This window comes from Nothobranchius furzeri, chromosome 8 (genome assembly GCF_043380555.1).
Source record: "Nothobranchius furzeri strain GRZ-AD chromosome 8, NfurGRZ-RIMD1, whole genome shotgun sequence".
Taxonomy (NCBI): domain Eukaryota; kingdom Metazoa; phylum Chordata; class Actinopteri; order Cyprinodontiformes; family Nothobranchiidae; genus Nothobranchius; species Nothobranchius furzeri.
The window spans coordinates 78310191-78328408 of NC_091748.1; the positions used below are offsets into that span (position 1 = coordinate 78310191).

The 18218-nt window shown below is 45.5% G+C and overlaps 1 protein-coding gene and 1 long non-coding RNA gene across 2 annotated transcripts; one reads left to right on the top strand and one right to left on the bottom strand.

The window, feature by feature from the left end:
- Nucleotides 1–1061: 1061 nt before the first annotated feature.
- On the top strand, nucleotides 1062–16159 carry zbtb37 (zinc finger and BTB domain containing 37). Its single transcript, XM_015971235.3, has 4 exons — nucleotides 1062–1416; nucleotides 2334–3261; nucleotides 3335–3434; nucleotides 7013–16159. Exons 2-4 carry the CDS (start codon nucleotides 2342–2344, stop codon nucleotides 7532–7534), a joined length of 1542 nt encoding a protein of 513 aa, XP_015826721.1. The 5' UTR covers nucleotides 1062–1416; nucleotides 2334–2341; the 3' UTR covers nucleotides 7535–16159.
- LOC139071596 (uncharacterized) lies at nucleotides 4626–18218 on the bottom strand. Its single transcript, XR_011521440.1, has 3 exons — nucleotides 17433–18218; nucleotides 5588–5815; nucleotides 4626–5267 (listed from the first exon to the last, which is right to left on the bottom strand). It is a non-coding gene; the product is annotated as an uncharacterized lncRNA (long non-coding RNA).

Below are 18218 nucleotides of genomic sequence, written 5' to 3' on the forward strand. Positions count from 1 at the left end.
TAAATGCACTGGGTTTTACCCTATTACATTTAAATGTCATGGTTAAACAGTACATGTTAAAATCTAAGCTCAGCTCGGCAGTGACCTAAAATACATAAATATAATTTTACTTACCGAAAAAATGAAGTGGAGACTCCTTGGATGCTCTGTTAATTCAATTAATGCCACAGCAAGTCATTTTGTCCAACAATTGCACAATAATATCCAAAAAGAACGCACAAACGCTACAACTAATAGTCTAAGTTGAGAGACTGAAAATGGCGGAACAGTTTTCAGGCGAGGCCGAGGCTCTACTGAGGCCTTTCCACGGAGCTAGCTCTGTGGTCACGTGGGTCTGATGCTCATTAATTATACAGAATTTTAGGTTTTTAATACACTTAAACAGAAGAGTGAGAAAAACATTCACCCCCCTCAGAGTTGTCATGAGTGTAAACTAGATCATTTAAACCAAAAACATGTTTTGGTACCAGGCTGTAAACATGTTTATTTCTGCTGTGAAATTGGTATTTTTAACATGGGAGTCAATGAGGATTTGCTCGCTTCTGACACCAGCCCCTAGTGGATGAGGGATCCTTTTGTCAATTTCTGTCCCGCATTGTGGGGGCTTGGCTAGGAGTGATCGCTGAGAAAATCAGAAAGAACTCCTGATTCAGAAATTCTGTTGGGGTGAGATACCAATAACTTAAACATTTCTAAGTTATATTTTTCTTGCCCCTTTAAATTTTGGTATTTGATCTTTTCAACATTTTAATAAATATTTAAGTTCTTAAAAAACATCCAGAAATGTTTAAATAACACAGATTAACTGAATAAATCAAACATCTTCAGATTTTAATTGTATACTAAAGTACAAAATACGGTAAAAGCAGTATTTTTACGTTAATAAAGTATTTTTTACACAGATTTCTTGTACTCTGCTAAACATTTATCTTGACCCCTGTGACAAACAGACGCATGCTGGGAAATGTAGTCTGTTAGTTCGCACCAGATCTGCGCTGGTTTGGGAAGCGAACTACATTTCCCATCACACCACGCGCGTTTTCTTCCTCCTTTCCTTCCTTCCTGCAGACTCGGCCCTTCTCTGCTGAAAAGGGAAGATGAGACGCCGCTGCAGCGGTCCGGAACCGAACCGAGCCTTACTTCCAGCGGAATGTCGGCGGCGCGGCTGCTGACTGAGAGGAGGCCGAGCTCAGCTGCTGATCCCCGGCCCTGAACACGACGCGACCGCCGCCGGAGCCCCGCAGCCTGGAGGAGCAGGCGGGTGGAGCTGCAGCCCGCCGGGCCGTTCCGAGACAAGCCGAACCGAACAGAGTCATCCACGGTTCCGACGGCGATGCACAGAATTTTACTGGACTGAAGTCTCGTCACGAACGCGTCCGGAAGCCAAACCTGATCAGCCCCCGCCCCCTTATACAGGTGAGCACACCTGAAGCTCCTTTCACCGAATGGGTGACTGGTTAGTGTGTCCCGCTAGTGGACCGGTTCTGATCTGGGCCAGAGTTCTGAGCTGTTGGGGTCAAATATTTTCCTCAGGTTCACTCACATGTTTGTACATCAACGAGTTAAGGTGGTAAATGACCTGTACTTCTAGTCCCTGAACCCCCCAAGGCGCTTTACAACATCAGTCATTCACCCATTCACACCCTGGTGGTGATGAGCCACGATGGGGCGCACTGACAGAGGCGAGGCTGCCGAGCACAGGCGCCACCGGTCCCTCCGACCACCACCAACAGGCAAGGGGGGGTTAAGTGTCTTGCCCAAGGACACAACGACAGGGACAGACTGAGCGGGGGCTCGAACCTGCAACCTTCCGATTACGGGACGAGGACTTAACTCCACTGTTGCCCCAATGAGTTAAAATCCCTGTAAACAGATTTTATTCTGTGGCCTTCAAACCAAACTCCTCTGATCTCTTGCGTTGGTCACACCTGAACAATGCACCATCACACGTCACTAGACCTGTCTGAGGACACACCTGACACCTTCACCATTTCAGGTTTTTGGTACCAAACAGGCTGCTCTGCTCTGCTGGGATTTGAACCCACAACCGCCTAGAGTCTCAGGTCAGAGGTCAGCCTGGTTCTACATGATAGGAAGTCAACAGCAGCTCAGACAAGTCGTCTGTCGGCCATCTTTAATGCGGTTGACTCCTGAAGGTATCAGCTTTAGACGTTCTCTCTGGCGTTCCAGTTAGTTTCCTTGGAATCGGTTCCGGAGATGTTTAACGACCAAACACACACAGGCAAAAACATTATCACTCACTACTAAAGGGGCTTCTAGAAAACCCCATCCGTGGGTCCTGATGTTGCTTTGATCTGGTTGTGTTCCTGCAGGCTGCAGCATGGAGCGCTCCGGCAGCATTCAGCTGGACATTCCCGACTTCAGTAACTCGGTCCTGACCCACCTCAACCAGCTCCGCGTCCAGGGGCGTCTCTGCGACATCGTGGTCAACGTTCAGGGTCAGAGTTTTCGAGCTCACAAGGTGGTCCTTGCCGCCAGCTCGCCGTACTTCCGGGACCACATGTCGCTGAGCCAGATGAGCACCGTGTCCCTGACGGTGATCCGGAACCCGTCTGTGTTTGAACAGCTCCTGTCCTTCTGCTACACGGGTCGCCTGTGCCTGCAGCTCGCTGACATCATCAGCTACCTGACGGCCGCCAGCTTCCTGCAGATGCAGCACATCATCGACCGCTGCACCCAGATCCTCGAGGGGATCCACCTCAAGATCAGCCTGGCCGACCTGGACGAGGGGTCCCGGGACGAAGAGGTGGTTCGAGGGTCCAGGGGTAGCAGGACCCTGGAGGCCGTGGTACGGGGCCATCAAGGTGGTTTACGGCTTCTCGGGCCACGGGGAGGGGTGGAGCAATGCGAGGTTGTCAGCCCAGCAGAGGAACCCCTCAGCCCGCCGCCAACGGTGGAGCACAGCGGGCTCCAGGGGCCAGGGGCCACCAGCAGCAGAGCGGGAAAAGAACCCATCCTACGCATAAACCGGGCGGGGCAGTGGTACGTGGAGACCAGCAGCGAGCCGGAGCGGACCGACAGCGCGGAGGAGGGCACCGGCGTGGATGGAGTTAGGATCAAGACTGAGAGGATGGAGGATTGGATCGGTGCCGGAGAGCAGCTGGAGGAGGGGGGCCCGGTGGAGGAGGGGGCGACGGTGATGATTGACACGTCTGGACGCAGCACAGTGGTGACGGGGCCCCTGGGAGCACTGGGGGCCCGCAGTGTGCAGCCGTCCTCCAGCTTCAGCGAGGCTGACAGGTGAGTTCCTGTCACTCTGGAGCGTCGCCCAGCGTTCCATATCGGAATGATGGTGGGTGTTTATGTCCGACAGGTTCAGTCCAACCGGCAGTGTGGTCGTCCTCACCGAGCGCCAGAGGGCGAAGAGCGAGTCTCCAAGTCGGGCCGACGAGCTGCGACAGCCGACCTCGCAGGTAAAAAGGATAAACGACAGGAATTCACAGCAGAAACGGGATCTGGAATGAGGTTCTGCTGGACCGCAGGACCCTTTTCAGTGTTTAGATTAGGAACTCTATTGTTGTTAAATGTGCAATATACAAAAAAGGTACTGTCTCTTTAAGAAAAATGCTACATTCACACTATTGGCTCCCCCTCTACACCCTCCCCTTCTCCGCTTCCCGTCTCTTCGTCGTCCTCCGTCGCTTTTATTACTTTTTCACGTCAGAACGTCTCATCTCTTCGGTTTTCTGCTGACGGGGTTTCACTCTGCAGGGAGCCTTACGCAGGTTTCTGAAGAGCTGAAATGAAGCCCAGTGAGCGGTTCCCACCATCGCCGCCATCTTGGCTGCGTCACGCGTCCTGTCACTCCCGGAAAATACAAATTCATAGCTGAGGGTGGGGGCAGAAACCAAACGAATCCCTACAGCGCGCTGGAAGCTTCAGCGGCTCGGAACGGCAGCGGAAAGGTTCGCTGCACTCTAGTGCACACCAGCAGACTCTCAGCCACGAGAGTGCTGCTTGCTTGACCCGCGAGATCACAAAATCCCGCGAGTTTGCATCATCCGCCATTAAACCAAAAAGAAGGAAATGAGATTTGATTTTGCTTAGGGATTTAAGAAAATGTCGATTATGGCAATATATGGTGATATTTTCCCCAGTGATATATCAATATTAAAAAGCTGTGTATCGAAAATATCGATATCGCAATATATCGGGATTTATTTCTTGCAAAAATGTATCGATATTCAAGTCGTGTATCAAATTTTTGGAAGAATTTACATGGAAACATTTGTGTATTTTCTTTTCTTGTGGTGCAATTCAAATGCCGACCACTAGTTGGCAGCAGTGTGCAATGGGTTTGGTTTCTACCATTGAAATGTAAATCCCTCTGTTACGGTTAAACATGTTAAGTATCAGTTTGGACTGTTTATTGAATTTTCCTATAATTTAGTCTAAAAAATCGCCAATATCGTCTGACTGAATGTATCGCAATATATTGTGATACATTGTATCGTCTCCCCTGTATCGTAATACGTATTGTATCGCCAGAATTCCACCAATACACATCCCTAATTTCGCTGTTTGATGTCAAATACGACGTTCATCTCCACTGCCAGGATTAACGCCATGAAAACACACTGCTGCACTTTTGGGAAGTTGCTGGGCGTAAATGAGCCTTTAGGTCCCTACATTCTCAGGTAGCTGAGGGTCAGCCCCATTCCGCTGCCGGCATCTACGAATAAACGGGATGGTGGAGACTTTTATTTTTAAACATTTCATTGATTCTTGTTTTCAGCATCAACGTGGTTTTTTTTCTGGCCTCCACCTGCTAGCTTTAGCGTTAGCTGACCTGGTGTGGATTGGTCCCAGACTTTGAAGCGTTTCTGCCTTTACCGTGTTTAGTCTTTGCTGGTTTCTCTGTTTTATGACGACTTGCTTGCCAGTAAAATGTGTCAGGCTGCTGTTGCTGCTCTTGGCGCTGTAAAATAGTACGTACAGGCCCTTTAACTTTTCAAGTGAAAAAAACAAAACACAGGGACTTGCTGCTCCGAGCGTCTTTATTTCTGCAGTGAGACTTGAAAAACTTGACATCGCTCCTGTAGACGGAGTTCCACAAGGCAGACATGCTTATGTTTGCCTGCACAGTGCGGAGGAAGGGGGAGAAACTCCCTTCACCAGGTGTTGATCTTGCATTCTCGGTTTTGGCTCCAACTCTGCGAAACGAGTAGCCATTAATCAGTCAGCAGGCACCGTCTCTTCATGTCTTTAACTCCTCGAACCCGAGGGTACCGGGTAACCTCGCACCACTGGTAACAAAATCGTACCAAAAACATTCTTAATGTTCACCAATATATGCAAACTGCACACGTACGTAATGGGAAGAGGCTCATCTAAAGGACAGAATTCCCATTTTCTCCTTTAACAGTAAGCAACCATTAGCCACGAAGCGAAACGGCCGTAAAAACCAAAAACACACGAACTACACAGCTGGAGAGAAATGCCCTGTAGTAACGATGCAATATGATCTTATCCACAGCAGAAGCCATTTAACTCGAAGCCCAGACTCTCCTCTTTCCAACAATATGTGTCATTACTGTACTTTCCAAACTCATGGAGCTGTTTTTACCTGCTGGAGAAACTCGACACCTCTCTGACGCAAAGTTCCATCATTTCCTAGTTAACAGCCATTCCTCTCCTGTGATTGGTTCATTAAAGCCAGCCGAATAACCACACCAGCAAGCATTCTATTGGCTCAGAGGTGTCATTCGGGGGTGGAACCAATGGGATCCTGAGAAAATCACATGCGGAATGGACAACAGGAAGTCTCTTCTCCTCCTGGTGGGCTCACGGGTTCCTGGAAGAACGAAAAAATGAATGCAAGTCAGCGGGGCTAAAATCGCTATTTTCTAACCCGCTTTGCCTTACTGATAAATGACCCGCACTTGTATAGCGCCTCTCAGAGGAAGAACTCCAAAGCACTTTACACTACAGTGTATCATTCATCCATTCACACACACATTCACACACTGGTGGGGATGAGCTACGATGTAGCCACAGCTGCCCTGGGGCGCACTGACAGAGGCGCCACCGATCCCTCCGACCACCACCAGCAGGCAAGGTGGGTTAAGTGTCTTGCCCAAGGACACAACAGCAGAATTCTCTGTCCGGAGCCGGGATCGAACCTGCAACCTTCCGATTACTGGACAATCCGCTCAACCTGTTGAGTTACTGCTGCCCCGACGCCCTGATCACACACGTGTTGTACTGCAATTTAAATGGAAAGTAATGATGGGTGTTTCGACCACGCCAGCCACGTACTTTGAGATTTATCAGCTTGTAAAAGTTCGTAATTAGCATGACTACAAATCAGACGTCGGTACGTCGCATTTGTGACGTCACCACATAATCTCCTCCCCCTAGCGTAGCTGCTACTTACCACAAGACCAGATTTATGGTGGTCCTTTCCTCCTGAAGGAAGGATTTCACTTTTACCAACTCTCAACATAATTCTGACGCAGACCCCACGCTCGTTACAACATTCACAAACGATGAACAGTGACCGGTTAACGAGCTCTAATCATGATCGCTCTGATCTGATGTTGTTTTTTTTACTGTTTTCTGATCTTGTGAAATTAATGTTGTTCTTATCAAGTCTTTAATGACGCTGTTCAGCACCTTGGTCTCCCAATAAGGTTGTGGAAGATGCTTTATAAATGAAATTGAATTGATCACAATATGCAGATGACAAACTTTTCGTGGAAATCGACCAAAAATGATCCGTAACCAACGGATTAGAACACTACTAGTAAATCCCAAATTTAGTGTCTACTTATGTCGCATTTCCCGATTCCTCCTTGGATCTTGCTGTCGAATGGCCGTTTATGTTCACTCTCCATGCTTTTCTTTAGAGGTAATTGTTCCTAAGACACACCTCTGTAGACACCAAAGGGATTCCAGTTGTGACTATACTTGAAAAAGTCTTAGAAGCTCCCTAGTTTGTTCCTGTTTCTTCTGATTTTAAGTTGCTGTAACTGTTTATTCTACCTGCCAGGGGGAGGAGCATGCAGCGTTTGATATGGGCGGGTATGAGGACTACCTGAGGGAGCAGGTGGGAGACCGCTGGTTCCGCTACAATCCCCGGCTCACCTGCATCTACTGCTGCAAGTCCTTCAATCAGAAAGGCAGCCTGGACCGCCACATGCGTCTGCACATGGGAATAACGCCATTTGTTTGCCGCATCTGTGGGAAAAAGTACACACGCAAAGACCAGCTGGAGTACCACATCCGCAAGCACACCGGCAACAAGCCCTTCCACTGCCACGTCTGCGGGAAGAGCTTCCCCTTCCAGGCCATCTTAAACCAACACTTCCGCAAGAACCACCCAGGCTGCGCCCCCCAGGAGGCCCACAGCGCTTCCCCCGAGACCACCACCACCTCTGTAACGTCCAGAGGAGGCCCGAGCGATGAGGCCTCACCAAGCCAAGAGGAGCCAGAAGGCGGCGGGAGTGGTAATGGCGGGGGGCAGTACGGAGAGGGCCCTCAAACCTCGGTGTCCACCACAGGGCCCGACTGACCTCAGCAACAGGAAGTGGGCGGGACTAGGCCAGTCTGATCTTGTTGTACCTGACAGGAGCCAACAGACACCTCGGAGTCTGAACTGAGATTTCTCTGCTTTAAACCGCATCTACCTTCACTAACCAATCAGAACAGATTAAGCTAATGAAGAAACGCCACACACTCCAACAACCTCATACGCCACAGCGTTCAGTGGTCCTCGTTTGCCTCCGTTGATTTACGTTAGTTTTCTACCTTTATATTCACCGGTTCACCATGCAGCACCACGACAGACAGCCTGCCAAAATACTCAGTGCCAGTTTTACGGTTCCAGTCCTTTGTTTTTGCCTTGAGACAATCCGGAGCAGTCAGGTTAATATTTATCACCCTCGTGCTCGCCAAGTGCCACACGGTGAAGACTGAGCCGTGGAGAGCGAGACGCTAAAGTCCAGTGTGATTGGAGTCTCTTTTGATCACATTTCAAACTCGTGCTGTTTTTCACGACCCACCCCTCGTGCACGCCGCCGGGAAAACCCAAGTCCTCGTCGTTCGGATGTCGCGGTTAGACGTTTGTATGTTTTTACCTGTTTCGGTGTCGTGTTTCCTAAATTTACTCTGAAGATGTTGACTGCAGGTCTTTGATGGAAGGGTGAATTAGAAACCTAAACTTGATTAGCGGCAGATCGTTAAGCTCTAGCGCTAACTTACTGTAGAGGGTTAACGCCTTCGTCCCGTCATGGTTCGGAGTAGGGATGTCCCGTTCCGATATCGATATCGGAAGTAATTCGATATCAGCCCAAAAACAGAGTATCGGATCATATCGGACGACATCAAAAATGTCCGATATGAGCAGTCCATTAAGGGTTACGTATTTGCAACCAATGGTTAAGAAAAAATAGTCTTTTTTTCATACTTACTGTCATTGGCTCTTGTTCTCCAATTGAGTAATATCACTTCATCAAACCTTTCATAAGTTCCACACTACGAAATAGGTAAAAGTATGTGTGATGCGTGCTGATATCGTATCAGATTGATATCGGTATCGGTCAGTACTGAAGGCTGCAATGTCGGAATCGTATCGGAAGTGAAAACGTTGTATCGGGACATCCCTAGTGCGGTGTATACAACGTTTCCAGGTGATCTGCTGCAGCAACGAGGAGCCGTGTGCTTTCGGCTGCCTGTTCCTTCACATGATGCTAAATGAGGTTTTCTTTGGTCATCCGGTCTGTTTTCTGTGCTTCGATGAGAAGAGTGTTTCGTTTAGGGCGACGCTTTTTTCCCAGGCTGAACCGTGACTTGGACGAACTGTCGCATCTCTACTAAACATCGAGTAGCGCTTCTGCAAATCTCAGCATCACTGCGAGTACAGAGTAATAATAGTACTAAGTAGGACCAAAAGTATTTTTAACAAAGTGTGTCTATGAATCATTTTTTGTTGAACGTTACTTTAACTTGAAATTACGTCGTTTTTCATCAGATGTTTTTAATTAAACACCTAAAATGATTTTACTGCATTTTTAGGACGTCTTGGTGGTGTTGGGTGTGGACTAAATACAAACACGCTCGTTTGAAACCAGACATGTAATTTGGATTATTTTTAGCCAGAATATTTGAAGACCTCGTCGCCGATGAAGAACTCTGATCACACTGGCTTATTAATCTGGCTGTAAACTATCGAACCTTCTCAGATTAGCGCTGGATCCTTGTGGCAGTGAAACCTTTAAGGATCCGGTAGATTATTGTCAAACCCTCTGGCTGAACAAACTCATCGTAGGAAAACTGGACGGCGTCCAGTCTCAGATAAGCTACACAGCTCAGTTACCTCTCATCACTACGCAATACAGCTGCTGCATTCTCCGCACCACCGGGGGGCGCTCTGGGGGTGCTCCACCCACACAGAGATCTCCATCAGTCTTCTCAGATGTTTCTGTTTTCCTTGCAAACCAGCTAGTCTGTTTGGTTTGTGTTTACTGTACACTTTAGTGCTCTGACAATGTGTGAAAGCTTGTTCGGAACGACCCGATCGGACTTTTTGGGGACGTGTTGCGTCTGCTGCACCCAACTTCAAATCTCAGATAGATCAGAACCTCTCGTTTCGCCTACCAAAAGCCACGAGCCACAACTTTAAATCAGGTGGGGCTACAGTTGGTGTTCAGTTCTGTAGGTTGGTTAGGCCTGGTTAGTGGTTGAACCAGTCGTTCAGACAACCAGTACTTAAATGTGATATTTATTCCTACAGCTCTGGGTTAGGGTTAGGCCGATTCACATATCACACTGGTTCCTTTATTATTTAACTTCTTGCTAACAAATAATTTGGACAAAAATCACCTTTGGCTAGTTGAAAGTCGCTATATAGTTAGCGGCTACGCGTTGCTTACTGCGCTAACCTGCTTACTCGCAGTTTGAACTTAGGTTTGATCATTTATTAACGTTTTATATTTCTCAACAATGATCAGAAAATATAATTTCAATATAATATTAATACTGTTAGTTCATATTAAAGCCATAAACAGACGTAATCATGTTTTTATTACTTTAAGCCCAGACTTATCCAGTCTCTAGGGTCAATCTGAATTATTAGACAAAGGTGAAACTGAGATTTTAACGTGAGTGCAGAAGAAGCAACACATCGCTGATGGCTGGGTTCGTGTTGAGCAAAAAGGACACGGAGCCCTGTCAGACGTGATGGATGTAGTAGCCGGACCGTGGAGCTGGATTAGGATTACAATCCAGAGGTTCACCTTCCAGAAGGAGGGCACAGGTCAGACTCACTGGCAACCAAAGGACAGCGGCGCCATTTAGGTTCTCAGAAACGCCAAAAATTACGTCGGCGAGAGAGTCCCGGACAAACCAGTTTTTATAAAGCAGAACAAGAAGAAATCTACACATATTTGACAAATGTATTTAAACTACTAAGATACTTGTTTGTTTTTTTTACTTATAAATGATGTTCGGAGCCGAGTCCAGACGAGCGGAGATTTGGGAGGTAGCACACGGACCCACTGTTACTGTTTTCTACAGAACTGTGAATCAGATTCTCAGTGGACAGAAAATGTTTTTATGCAAGTGAAGCCAGCGGCTCCGCCCTTCCGCCGAGTGACTCCTCCCACAGCGAGAGCCGCCGCCGCGCTGACACTCTTCAGGCTTACCCAGGATCTATCAGGTATAAAGACTTTCTCCTTTTTCATTAAGTGGACGTTTCCTTTTGTAGCAGAGCGTTAACGGCTAAACCTCAGTGCAGTTTGCACACTGCAAAAATAAAATAACCTGTCAACACACACGCTAGCAGCAGGTCAAATCCACCCCCTGTACGAGATTACAGGCGGAAGCAAAACCAGGGCTGGGCAATACGGAACAAAGGGTTTAGGATTATTAAAACCAGAAAACCTCGTCTGTGTCCTGCAGCCCCCAGGGAGAGCAGGTTTCACTTTTACTTCAGCGGTTCTGATGGGCTTAGGGCAGGGGCCATTTTAAAAAACGACCTTGAAGTTCGAGGTCCGGTCCCGGGGCGGTACAGTCACCAATACACACCAGCACCGTTCCTACCCCGCCGGCGCGAGGGCGACAGCCGGCCTGGGGGGGTGCTGGTGGGTCGGACCTTAGGCTTTAGGGTGTGTTTTAACACACACGCGCATTTATCAGGCTCAACTATAAAAAACAAGTCAAATGATTTTTGGCCAAACTAAACAAGATTCTGACCATATCTGGAATTCTCAAACGTTCTTTTATAAACACAAAAAAGAAACTTCAATCAAAACGGTCCTAAATCAACCAGCGAGCATTAGTGCCACGTCCTTGAAATATCAAAAACAAGCATTTAGTTTGGGGTAAAGTTAAAATATACAGGAAAGAAATCGGAAATATTAAATGTGAATAAAGTTGAAAATAGTTTATTTCTAGACAAACAAGAGAAATCCAAACTCTGTGCTCTTAAAGCTGACCTCATTTATTTGGTTTAATATTTTCCTAATAGTTTATTAAATCCTGTTCTGAGATTTATAAAACAATATGAATAAAACTGTATTACATTTTTCAGATATTTGAGGTACATGTGTGTGTTTGAGACTCTTACTGTGAAGGATTAAAGGAAGTTAAGTATACTGCTCTTTAACAAATGGTAGGGGCGGAGCAAATGCAAGAATTTCCCCAAATATACAAAATCTGATCTCTTATAGATGCTGCTATAAGCAGCCTAAAGATAGCATCACATATAAATAAAATGTGTCCGTTTATTCAGTAAAATGAACCCACAATCCCCTGTTAATATAATAATAAACAGAATAAATACAGTCGAAACTGGTTTATGTTATCTCGCTAATCTGAAAATTACTCCCTTTTTATATATTTTTGTAAAATAGTATTTCTCTTTTTTTTTGTGTTTAAAAATCAACTTAATTTTCAATTTGCTTTCTCTGAATGGTACGAATGCTCAGCTCAGAGTGAGAGCGAAATTCTCCAGATGCTAATTCTTAGCTAGTTAGCATTAGCTTGTTCCGTTAATATTATTTTAACCAAACAGGACTTGAATCTGCGACATCAAAAACTTTTAATTACTGTTAAAAATGCAATGAAGTTATTTATTTTTTTAATACATCAAAACAAGTAGGATTTGTGTCCTCGAGATATGTAAAAACATAACTGGTCACATTAGCCAGAGCTGAAGCTAAAATGTAGTTTGAGAGTTTCTGGTATGTTTGTGTCGTGTTAGTGAAGGGTTAGGCTTTTCCCAATGATACAAAGGTCTGAAATGTTTGTATAACAGAATACCTCACTTAAGTTTTTCCTTGGATTGTTAGCCTGTCATGCTAACATAAGCTTTGTTAGCTAGTTAGCTTAGCATAGTTTATTACTGATGGATTTTTTTTTAATTTATTTATTTTTTTGGTCTTTTAAAATATTTTAAGCAAAATCAATGAATAAATGTTAAAAAGTTGGACATGTTGTCCACCTCTCGATATGCAAGCACTGTTAAGAAACTACAGGAACAAAGTGATGAACAGCTTTGATTATTGGTTGTTTGTAAGAAGAAAACAGTGTCCCAGACGCTCGGATCATTTTATGTTCTGGTTTCAGGTGTTTGGGATTTGTCTCCAGTCTACAAGAGAACATTAGGAATACTGTAAAAATAAAATATAAATAAAATAAGGAGGAAAAAAACAAGATTAAAAAATCTCAAAATGCTTGGAAAAATCAGGAATATTAGTTTGCCAAATAATTTAAATTATGTTATTTCTAGATGACTCGAGGACCAGATTTCTAGATGACTCAAGGACCAGAACACTTTTTTTTGTAACCGGGGGTTCTGGTTGTTTTTTCGCTGAGTAAAATATTAAAACACAAGACACTTTGAATACAAGCGGCTTTCTTTAGGCTACCACAATAAGAGCCTCAAACATACAAGAGTATCTCAACTCATCTTGAGCATTTAAAAGTAGCATGAGTTTCAGAGAAAATGATCTGATCTACCTACCTTATAGGATTCTTCTAAAACTAGCTGCTTTCAAAAAACTACCAGAAAAAGTATGGCCATATCGACTTTGTTCCCCACATTTCCTTCCATCCATCCATTTTCATCCGCTTATCCGGAGTCGGGTCGCGGGGGCAGCAGCCAAAGGCGAGAGGCCCAGACTTCCCTCTCCCCAGCCACTTGGGCCAGCTCCTTCGGGTGAATCCCAAGGCGTTTTAGGAGATTTAGAGGAGCTGATTCTCATCCCAGCTGCTTCACACTCGGCTGCGAACCGCTCCAGCGAAAGCTGAAGATCACGTTCTGATGAAGCCAACAGGACCACATCATCTGCAAAAAGCAGAGACCTGATCCTCAGGCCACCAAAACGGATGCCCTCCACACCTTGGCTGCACCTAGAAATCCTGTCCATAAAGGTTTTGAACAGAATCGTGACAAAAGGCAGCCTTGCCAGAGTCCAACTCTCACTGGGAACAAGCCCGACTAACTGCCGGCAATGCGGACCAAGCTCTGACCAGGGCCCGCCTGGTCTGACCGGCATCCTCCTCCACCATCTGAGCCAGCTCACCACCAGGTAGTGGTCAGTTAACAGCTCCGCCCCTCTCTTCACCCGAGTGTCCAAGACATGCGGCCGCAGGTCAGATGAAACTACAACAAAGTCGATCATCGAGCTGTGGCCTAAGGTATCCTGGAGCCAAGAGCACATATGGACACCTTTATGTCTGAACATGGTGTTCATTATGGACAATCCATGACTGGCACAGAAGTCCAATAACAAAACACCACTCAAATTCAGATCAGGGGGCTGTTCCTCCGAACCACACCTCTCCAGGTCTCACTGTCGTTGCCCACGTGAGCGTTAAAGTCCCCCAGCAGAACGAGGGAGTCACCGGAAGGAGCGCTTTCCAGCACCCCCTCCAAGGTCTCCAAAAAGGGTGGGTAGTCTGAACTGTAGTTTGGTGCAAAAGCACAGACCACAGTCAGAACCCATCCCCCCACATGTAGGCGGAGGGAGGGTATCCTCTCATTCACTGGGGTAAACCCCAACATACAGGCACCAAGATGGGGGGCAACTAGTATGCCCACCCCTGCTCGGCGCCTTTCAGTGGAAGCAACTCCAGAATGGTAGAAAGTCCAACCCCTCTCAATGGAAACGGGTTCCAGAGCCAGAGCCATGCGTTGAGGTGAGTCCGACTATAACTAGTTGGAACCTCGCAACTTCACACACCAACTCAAGCTCCTTCCCCACCAGAGAGGTGACAATCCATGTGCCAAGAGCCAGCTTCTGTAGCTGAGGATCAGACCGCCAAGGGCCCCGCCCTCGACTACCACCCGTCACACACTGCACCCGACCCCGACTTCCTCCTTTTTTATTATTATTGTTTTGGTTTGTTTTTACATTAGACCTAATAAGTGGTACTTTACCAAGGAGTAGTGAAGACATGTCAGGTAGAAACACATGAACTTAAGCCAGTTAGCGTCCTAAACTAACTGCTGCAGAGCAGGTCCAGTCCGGTCCTGCTAAGAGGATCCTGGGGCATGGGGGTCGAATCAGAGATGTTCTCATCGGCCGGTAGCTTTTACCGTGATTCTTTTTCTTTACTTCTGCCTTTTATTTTCTTCAACCTTTTTGTTGAGCCGTGATGGAACCCAGGGATTCAGATTTGTTTATCTTTAAACTTGTAAAACTTGCCCTTATTGGTCGTTTACTCCTCATAAACAACAGTTTTGTTGGCATCCAAAGTGGAATTCCAAAATACGGGCTTATTGTTATTTAGTTCTAATTATTCTGAGCTCTAGAATGAGAAAAGGGAGGTCAAGAAGGTCAACGTATGTTTGTCTAGTAACAGTGGAGACTGAGCTTTCCGGGGGAGAGCCCCCTAGAGGGCGTCACAGATCATGACAGCGTTGATGATGGGAGTTTCCAAAAGGTCTCATAGCATTTGTTATGAGGGACCTCAGGGTCTTGCTCTTGGCTCACTGAAAATTTTAATACGTTTTACAAACTGGAATAATCATTGGAAAGTCCTCCTGCGTGTCAGAACCATCTTTTCCAGTAAGTTTGAGAATTGAGACAACTTTGGGAGGAGATGGAGACTAACTTACAAACAAAATCAGAAGAAGATGCAAATATATTTGACGATTTGTGATTAAAATGCAAGAAGAAAATCTGTGTACATGTTTTTGAAACTATTATCAGTTTGGACAACAATGTAGCAAATGTGAAATTTAAGAAAATGATAAAATTCCCAGCAGCATTTTGTCTCAAACCCGTCTCGAACCCGGTGAGATACTGGATCAACCTAAAAGCCCGTTCAGCAACCAGAAAACAACAAACACGTCTCAGACGTTTGGGGGGCTCCAGTGCCGTCGCCGGTACCTTAAAGTGCCAAACAGCAGAATTTTTTAGGCTTCATGTGATGCGTTTCTGATTTTTATGAAAGCTTTGATTGTTGATGTTTCAGGACAAACGTGAGTTCTCGCTTATCACAATCCGACCTCCTCCTCTAGCAGGTTTCACTTTTATTTCCATACTGTGAAAAACAGCCAAACCTCTTCATCATCAGCATGATGAAGATGATCTGGGCTTCACTGTCCGAGTTTCTTTGATGCTCTGCTTTGTTTCTGATGATCAACGTGTTTGCTTTAACAGGCCAGCTGATTTGTGTTTATTGCTTTAATCTGAAACTACTTGCTTTTGTTTTCTTTACTCTGTGAATTTATTGATGATTATAATCTCCAGTAACTTTGACCACAATATGCCTAATTATAAATGAAATCATTTAAACATAATCGCTCGATGAGATTACTCTGTACTGTTGATTACTTAAAGTATATCCTAATATATTGAAGCAGGAAATAGAAAGAAAAAAATGAATTTACTAAAAGATCTTTTAATATTGTACATTTTTAAGGGAGGTACCTAACGAGCTCTTAAGATGAACCTGAAAGGTTTTGTGTGAAGATCTTTTATGTTGCATGTGTCTGTTGCTAACTCATGTTGGTGTGTGTGCGCGCACGCCTGTGTGTGTGTGTGTGTGTGTGTAAGAGAGAGAGAGTGTGAAAGGCCAAAGGTTGGCTAGTTTAGAAAATGTGAAGATGCTTCTTTCACTATGACCACTAGATCACTCGCAGGTTGTTTCTCCTTCTGAGGAAATAAAGCACTTTAAGTGTTGAGCAGCAGCGACTCCTCCTTCTTTCCTCGCATCAGACTGAATGTTGGACATAAGATTTAAATCCAGTTAAAGTGAATGTGTCCAGGTCAGGAAAATCCTCTTGATTTTAAGGACAAGTAAAGGAATTAAGGTCCCATCGGTCTTTGTGAGATTACACCTTGCACCTGAAACAGGTAAATCAGAACCAGTTGTCACTATTTTTATTTACAAAGTTGAAAAGATAAATGTTTAGTTGTGGTTTTTAAACAACTTCATGTTGGTCTTTAGGGCCTGATCCTTTCTAGGACTGGTCCGATTTTCAGCACCGTAGAGGTAGCCAGTCAGAGGAGGTGGCCTTTAGGGGGCGCTGTGGTGCCTGCTAGTTTCACATCTTTGTTTAGGAACATGAAGAACTTGGGTGTTTCTCAACGTCAAGGCGCCGAGCCTTGCAAGGCGATGTCTTGCGAGGCCAGGCGCCTTGCTTACGAGGACGCTGTCCTTCCTTGGTCAAAGAAAACGGTTAAATGGAACAGACTTGCATCACGCTTTCACGGCGGTCACGCAACATCACGTGACACGTGAGATAACGTTATATTTTATACGTGTTAGTTTCAATATAAAACGAGACTTTTACTTTTTAAATGGTGTATATGTTTATTAAATTATTATAATAATATTAAATTAAAAATATAAGTGAGTTACTACCCGCTAGCCACCGAAGCTGCAACTACTAAGCAACTAGCCAACCATAGATAACTTCTTTGGATCTAAAAAAAACATTTTAAATTTGCTGACTTTTAAACTTGAAATTTACCCCGAAGTAGCTGCCGGCTTCTGACCCGCCGTCCTTTTGAAAATACCGTGGTGTGTTGTGGGTAATTTTTGACCAAGGCTAGGCTACAAGACACCTCCCATGTATCCTCGCTCAGCTAGCTAAACGGCTAACAAACGGAGAACACACGCCTCGGTAGAACATGAACACTGGAACACGTCTTGGTGGTTCCTGATGACACATCTCCTAGGCAACCGGGGTGGGGCCAAGATATCAAGGCAAGGCTCCTTGGCATTGAGAAACACCCCATGTTTTTGAGACTGATGAGCACTTTAACCCCCCCCCCCCCCCCCCCCCCCCAACAGATTCATTTGGGATGAAAATACAAACCATGAAAACCATTTGAGTTCAGTTTGTTTTGGTAAATAAGGACCTGCACTTGAATAAAGCTTTTTTAGAGGTCTCCAAAACGCTTTACACAGTCAAACGTTCATCCATTCACTCACACATCATAGCCACAGCTGACCTGGAGCGCACTGATGGAGGCGAGCCTGCCGAACAATGGCGCCACTGTTCCCTCCGACCATCACCAGCAGGTAAGGCGGATGACATGTCTCGTCCAAGGACACAACAACTGTGTGAGGGACTCGAACCTGCAACCCTCCGGTTAAAGGGTAGGTGTTTAACTCCTCCATCACTCTTGCACCAGATTTTTTGTCAAACCTTGATGTCACATGAAAAAGAACTTTTAGCCGTTCTCATTAACACTAATATGATTCAAATCTCTCACCTCTGATTGGCTAACAGCCACACCTCTCTCACGCTGCCTCCGTTAACGAAACTCAGAATTGTATAAAAACATTTTCTTGGGTAAAAAAGGCAACGTGGGTGTTTTGTCTCCAATTAAAGCCCAAACATGGTCCACCATGTTGCTAAAGGTTAGCTCCTACTTCCTGTGGGCGGTCCCAAACTAAAGTGGGTGGGACTATAAATACCAATTTCCTCTGTGACAGAAGAGCCCAACGTGTTCAGCATGCATGTGAAGCTCAGAGTGACCCGTTGTGTTGTAGAAAGAAGATGACTGTTTCTATGGGAACGAGACCTTCAAAACAATGAAAGCTTTTATGCCTTTCTGCTAATACACAGTTATAACACCTAAACAATGGTGAGATGGTTGATTTGGTGTGTTTTATAAACGGTTTCATCATGAATTAAATAGTTCTGATGCCTGTTGTTTTATTGGTGTCATTATGCTCCCAGAGTTAATCACGCTAAGGTGTTTGGGTGGTATAGGTTATAAACTAGATGATAG

Bases quoted from the DNA above. Each gene is read 5' to 3' on its own strand.
- zbtb37 (XM_015971235.3), top strand. From the start codon at position 2,342: ATGGAGCGCTCCGGCAGCATTCAGCTGGACATTCCCGACTTCAGTAAC. The intron at 3,262-3,334 runs GTGAGTTCCTGT...TATGTCCGACAG, and splicing joins AGCTTCAGCGAGGCTGACAG to GTTCAGTCCAACCGGCAGTG. The intron at 3,435-7,012 runs GTAAAAAGGATA...TCTACCTGCCAG, and splicing joins TGCGACAGCCGACCTCGCAG to GGGGAGGAGCATGCAGCGTT.